The sequence below is a fragment of the Macadamia integrifolia genome, chromosome 3 (genome assembly GCF_013358625.1).
Source record: "Macadamia integrifolia cultivar HAES 741 chromosome 3, SCU_Mint_v3, whole genome shotgun sequence".
NCBI classification, from domain to species: Eukaryota; Viridiplantae; Streptophyta; class Magnoliopsida; order Proteales; family Proteaceae; genus Macadamia; species Macadamia integrifolia.
The window spans coordinates 35,697,456-35,703,547 of NC_056559.1; the positions used below are offsets into that span (position 1 = coordinate 35,697,456).

At 38.8% G+C, this 6,092-nt stretch overlaps 1 protein-coding gene across 2 annotated transcripts; it reads left to right on the plus strand.

Moving 5' to 3' along the window:
* Positions 1-261: 261 nt before the first annotated feature.
* On the plus strand, positions 262-5,491 carry LOC122073074. 2 transcript variants are annotated; one of them, XM_042637587.1, is made up of 3 exons: positions 262-549; positions 2,245-4,109; positions 5,084-5,491. In XM_042637587.1, the coding sequence occupies exons 2-3, from the start codon at positions 2,325-2,327 to the stop codon at positions 5,279-5,281; spliced, it is 1,983 nt and encodes a 660-aa protein (XP_042493521.1). In that variant the 5' UTR covers positions 262-549; positions 2,245-2,324; the 3' UTR covers positions 5,282-5,491. The 2 variants fall into 2 exon arrangements, with proteins under 2 accessions (XP_042493521.1, XP_042493522.1); XM_042637588.1 differs by lacking the exon at positions 262-549 and adding an exon at positions 569-866.
* The last annotated feature ends 601 nt before the right edge of the window (positions 5,492-6,092 follow it).

The window sequence follows — 6,092 nt, forward strand, 5'->3', positions numbered from 1 at the left end:
AGGCTCTCATTAATGAGTGAAGCAAAATTATGGTATTAAAACAAAGTAACAGAACGACCATTATAATTCCCGAATGAATGTAATCTGAAAATCTTTGATTTTGTGGAATAAAATCAAAATTTAATGATGGCGGGTACTATGGTCTGCGGAAGAAGTTGAAGGCACTAACGGTGGCGGTGGCGGTGGTGGTGGTGGCAGTAGTGGTGGCGGTGGCGGTGCCTCGGTGGTAAGGCGAAGATTGTGCGGACAAGCTCATTCGCACTCAATCACGTTCGGAGTTTTCTACATTTCTGGTTTTTAGGGTTTTCTTCCGAAAACCAAACAAAGAGGGAGGGGGGGGGGGGGCCCATTGCACACGCGAACCCGCACCTTGGGCTTCTTTCTTTTCTCTTTTCCTTCCCCATCGTTTTTGCCCGCTTTTTCCAAGTAAGAGAGAGAAAGGGAGGATTTGGTGTCCGCTATTTGTGGGGTTAAGGAGTGAGGAGAGTACAGTTTCTGAAAATGTGGCTTGCGATTTCGTTTCAGCTCAGACGCCACCACTACTGTTCGGTTAGTTTCTAAATTCCTCTCTCTCTCTCTCTCTCTCTCTCTCTCTCTCTCTCTCTCTGTGGATTAATCGTTGGTTTTACGGTTTCTGAAGTTGGAGAAAAAATGGGAGTATTGCTACTTATTAAATAGGAATTATTTCTCCATTCTCTGCGACCCACTGTAGCCGTTTCCTCTTTGCTTCTCTTTCTCTCTGTGTGTGGTGAATGGGGAATTCGGCAGTGCAAAGGTCGTTTCCTGGTGTTTCTTGAGACACCGTTGAGTTTTGATTTTTATTGAGTTTAAGGCTTCAGGACAGTTTGATGGATCCGATTCTTCAGGTGAGAAGGTTGAATTTTCTTAAGCTTTTCTTCTGTGGTTGTTGATGAATCACCAAAGAAAGGAGAAAACTGACAAGAAAATACACAAAAGTTTTCTTTTTTCATATTGTCTTTTGTAGCTTTTCCAAGAAGTGGAGGACATTATTGTTTCATTTCTAGTCACTCGTTTAATCTATGTTTCTTTAAATTTCATCATTTTTTGTGAAAGCTTGAACTTCTGCTGCGGATTTTTGGATAGCTTTGTAAGGTCTGTGTTGGATGATTATTTTTCTTTTCAGAGCATCTGTGCTATTAGCTGCAGCTTTATCTCCACACCCCCCCCCCCCCGCAGGGTTTAAAGTGGGGAAGAGTGAACTGAAAGAGGTTTCTTTTGGTCCAAGTGGGATTTGCGATGGGTTATTGCGAATTAAGCCAAATTGCAGCTATAAGTCTTAGATTGAATGCTAAGATATACTTTTAAATGTCCTTCAAATCTTGCATCCGTTCTGTTGCAGTATAGAAAGGAGTTCTCTGTCTTTTTCGAAGAATATATGTTGCACATATTAACCTGAAGCTGTGAAACAGAGGATCAGTTCTTAGCCACACCCACCCACCCCCACCCCCCCGCCAAAAAAAAAAAAAAAATCAGCTATCTTAGTTGGTACTTAATTAGATTTGATGAGCTTTTTTTTGTCTCATTTATGAAGTCTTGAGCAGCCTTCTTGTCCCAGAGGTGGATTATATTTCATTTAGCTTTTTAGAGGAACAGAGGAAATCTTGCAGAGTTTTTTCATGTCTGGCATTTGCTCCATTGATTTAATGGGATTTTTTTAGCCACGTTATGGGGCGTAGTTGCTTAATGTTTTCGTTTCCTATTTGGTTTTCTTCTTGCTATTATATTAGGTATTAGGGAAATACCTAATGTCCTTTAGACAAACTAAATTCTTGTTTTCTGGTACCAATGTATTTCAATGAACACAGCACTTCGAGTGTTTTTCTAAAACTTGTAATGATCACATTTTTCATATGAAACATGGGAGGTCTTATATTTTGACTTCAGCAAATTTGGGTTTGGAGTGCCACTCTTGATTATTGCTACAGCTTGGGATTTTCAAACCATTCCGAAGTCACAAAAGGGTCCATTTTTACATGCTTGGAAAGCCAGCACCAGAAATAAATAATTCAGGTCAATGGGGCTTATTTTTCTTAAACTACATACGCATCATCCTAACCGATTTCTACATGTCACCATGGCTCATTCCCCCCCCCCCCCCAAGTGGTTGTATATATATATATTTTTATTTTTTGTATAATTTATAAATATTTTCTGGTCATCTCCTATTACTATAGCATTTGATTCACTTCAAGATGGATGCCAACTTTTCATACTGTTTTGCAGAGACATGTGTTTTGACCAATGCATCAAATTTTGAGTAATCCAAACTGCCAATAAGGTCCTTGTTTAGTAGGAGTGCAAAGATGGAAGAGACATTTGTCAATGCAACAAAAGATGATCAAGGGAATGAAGATTCTCCTATTGGATTGAAAAAGGATGGGGGATTGGTAGAAAACAATAGTTCAGAGTTTACTGAGTCAAAATCCAAAGGGTCCGTAGATGGAAAATCAAAGGAGACATTAACATCTGATTTCAAGCAATCATATATAGGTGAAAGTTGCATTCAGGAATCATCTTTGCATAGCCAACAGGTTACTGATGTTACTAAGCTGAAGAGTATACATTTTGGATGTCTCAATGAGAAACATCTCCGGCAACATTACTTGGATTTGGTTAAAGTTAGACCATCTGACTCTCTAAATATAGCCTGTAGCCCATCCTACCCCGGCAACATTGCTGTGAAGCTAAGGTCCTCAAAAACAGAGATTCTATTTGATAGCTTAAAAAAAAGTAAAAGTAGAAGAAGAAATACATGTGATCTGGGTAGTTTTTCTATTGACTACCCATCAGCAGCTGGACAAGGGAAATTAGTTATCAGCCCTGTCAGACAGTTGATTGTAGGGGCAGTTTCAGGGAATGACAATTTGAGGAGCATCTTAAAGAGCCCATTAATTAGTCATTTAGGGTCCCTAGGTGATGACAAGAAGTCAAAAAAAGCAAGGTCAACTAATCTTAAAGGAGAAAAATGCTCTCAGATCATGAGCTCTCCGGAAGTACTAAGTATTATTTCATCACTGAAGCTAGAAAAAGAAGCAGTTACACTAGAAAATCAGCAAATTGGACAGCAAAAGGTGTATAAAAGGCTTTTATCAATCTCAAGCACAAGTTCTAGTTGTTCAGATCTATCTTCCTCATCTACTTGTGCCCCTGTTTCTCAGGGAATGCTTCATTGCACGTGGAAAGGTGGAATCCCATATTTTATGTTCTTTGTAGATGATCAGAAGGAGGTCTATGCAGCTAACCTGTGGAAGGTTGAATCATCAAACAATAAGAGTCTGGATTATATGTACTCATTTCACTTGAGAACAGATGAGCAAATGTCACTGGGGACTTCTGATAATGTGCTGGACCTTGTTGGTAAAATGAAGGTATCAAGTTCTTATATTTTATGCCCCAACAGTTCAAAACTCATGGAGACTGAATTTATCTTGTTTGGTACTAATGAAAGTTATCCTAGTGAGATGCAAAGTTTGACTCCAACTGCTAAAAAGAATCGGAGGTTCTCAAAAAAGGTGCTGGATGCATTCAGGAAAACCCATCCATCCAAGTATAAATCTAGGCCCAAAGGTGTACCAAGCTCCATATATGAGGATCTCTCTGGGGAACAATGTCAAGAAATGTTGGGTGAACTGGATGCAATGGATTCTACCCTCCTAGAGAGTGACCCTTCCCCAAATCTTGAATTGGCTGCCATTGTTGTGAAAGATTATGTCCGTGATACTTGTCAAGAGGCAGTAGTTGGAGGCTGGGGCTTAAAATTTCTTGAGAAAGTAGGGGCAGAGAAAGCTAATACTCCTGTAGAAGACTTTGATTCTCCGGAAAGTTCCCAAGAAAGCCCTCATCGAAATAGAAATGATTGTTCTACTAGTATGGACGTTTTAATCCCAGCAGGATTTCATGGTGGTCCAAGAACCAGAAATGGTGGCCCTTCTAGTCTTACTGCGAGGTGGAGATCTGGTGGACACTGCGACTGTGGTGGCTGGGACATTGGATGCCCTCTTACCGTACTCCACAACATGTCAAGCAAGGAAATTGTGATGCAAGCAGATGCACAACAGGAATGCAAATCGTTTGATCTATTCATGGAGGTATGCCGATCTTGTATTGTAATATGATCCTTCACCTGTATGTAACCAATTAACAATCGACTGTGAATGCTTTTCTGTAACAGCTTCAAGCTATGACCATTGACATTTCTGCATTTTTTTAATGTCCTTATCGTTTCTGAAATTTCTGACTTTCTCATGTTAAATCACTCGAGGCTTTCACAGATCCTTTTACTAACTGCATGCTTCAAATGTGGAAGTTTTTTTTCAATGAAAATTTAAATGTGGAAATTGTACTAATGAAATCCTTGTATTCTATTTGTTAATTGTGTCAACATTCACTTGTATTCTTAAAGAAAAATTATAAAGTACTTGAGTTTCATCAAATCAATAATTTACTCCCTCCGGAAGTCGGATGAATGGAAATTGCAGCGATTACCATTTTCATCAAATTTAGAACATGACTGCATTAGCTTATAACTTGGGTCTTGCTACTACAAGTTGATTCTTTACTTGTCTAGGACTTCTGGAAGCATGTTTCTAACTCAACTCAACTAAGCCTTTTCCCTACTAAATGGGGTCAGCTACTGGGATCATGTTTCACAAGTCCACCCTGTTTAAAGAAATCTTTGTGGCTGACCTATAGCTGTTCATATCCTTTCCTACTACCTCTTCCCATTTGTCTTTTGGCTTCTCTAATAGCATTATATCACTCAAAGGCCTCCACTGCAAATGCCCATACCGCATTAAACATCTCTCCTTCAACTTATACTCTATCGGAGCTGATCCCAAGTCATTTTGAATTTCAGTATTTTTATTTTGTCTTTTAGAGTTGTCTGCTTTTTGTCCTTAAGTTTTACTCATCTTCAGTGCTTTTGAAATAGCAGATTACTTAAGAATTTATGGATGCAAGATTTTCACCTTTTGTGATGCCAGTGAATTTTCAATTCCCTCTGATGTAATTCTTCAATGCAGACAAACATGGGTTTAACCTTGGGCATATTTGTTTGTTGCAGGGAACGAATCATGGGGAGCCCACCTTGAGAATGGTCAATATCCAGGATGGTATGTATTTTATTCATTTCCAATCAACTCTAACTGCTCTACAGGCTTTCTCTATAGGAGTGGCTACTATTCATACTCAGAGTTCAGCTCTTTGTCCAAAAAATGTAGAGAAATTGAAGCAGCAGGAATCAAGGTTTACAATTCTGTAGTATTCTGATTGAATTATGAGAGTCATATAGCTGTAAATTTTTTTTTTTTTTTTTTTTTTTTTTTTTGTATCACCCCATTGAGAAATGAAATTATTGGAGAAAGGTTTCTTAGGTGGGCGGCCTAGTTTTCTTTTGGTTTTTGAGTTCTTCCCTTTGTGAGCACTCTAGTTTTTTTTTCCTGGTGGAAAATGAGAAATTCATTAAAACTAATAATATTGTCTGTAAATTGTTACCTTGGGAAACTAGTCCTTCCCATGACTGCTAAGTTATGGGCTATCTTAGAGTCTGTCCAGATTTCTACTCTTATCTTCCCATTGTTACTGCACCATATACTCCTTGGACTGAACCTATATGTCCAAAATTCATATGGGCAAAGCAAATTGGTGGTTAGAAATTATCATAGCTGCCCATCCACCCTCTTTTGTTCTGTGGTCGAACTCTTATCAGAAATGGTGGACTGAACTGTGGAAGGAATGCCGTGATAGAAGTTTCATAGGTTGGGGAGGTTGAGTCTTTTGTAAGGTATGGGTTCTGGCCCTTCTGGGTGGAAAGGAAGAAGAGAGAGGGCACGGTCGTAGGCAAGTGAGTGTCATTAGTTGATGAGTGTGGGGTTCAATCTTATGAAAAATAAGATTTTTCCTGAAATTCCAGAGGAAGTATGCAATGACTGAGGCAACACTATGGAATGAAAGTTAACGATCATTGATGTTTAGGAAAGTCCTAGCAGGTATTTTAACTCTTAACGAATGGGCTTTTTCTTCCATATTTTAAGAAAGATAAGTTTGGCTCCTTATAACATAAAAAATAATTC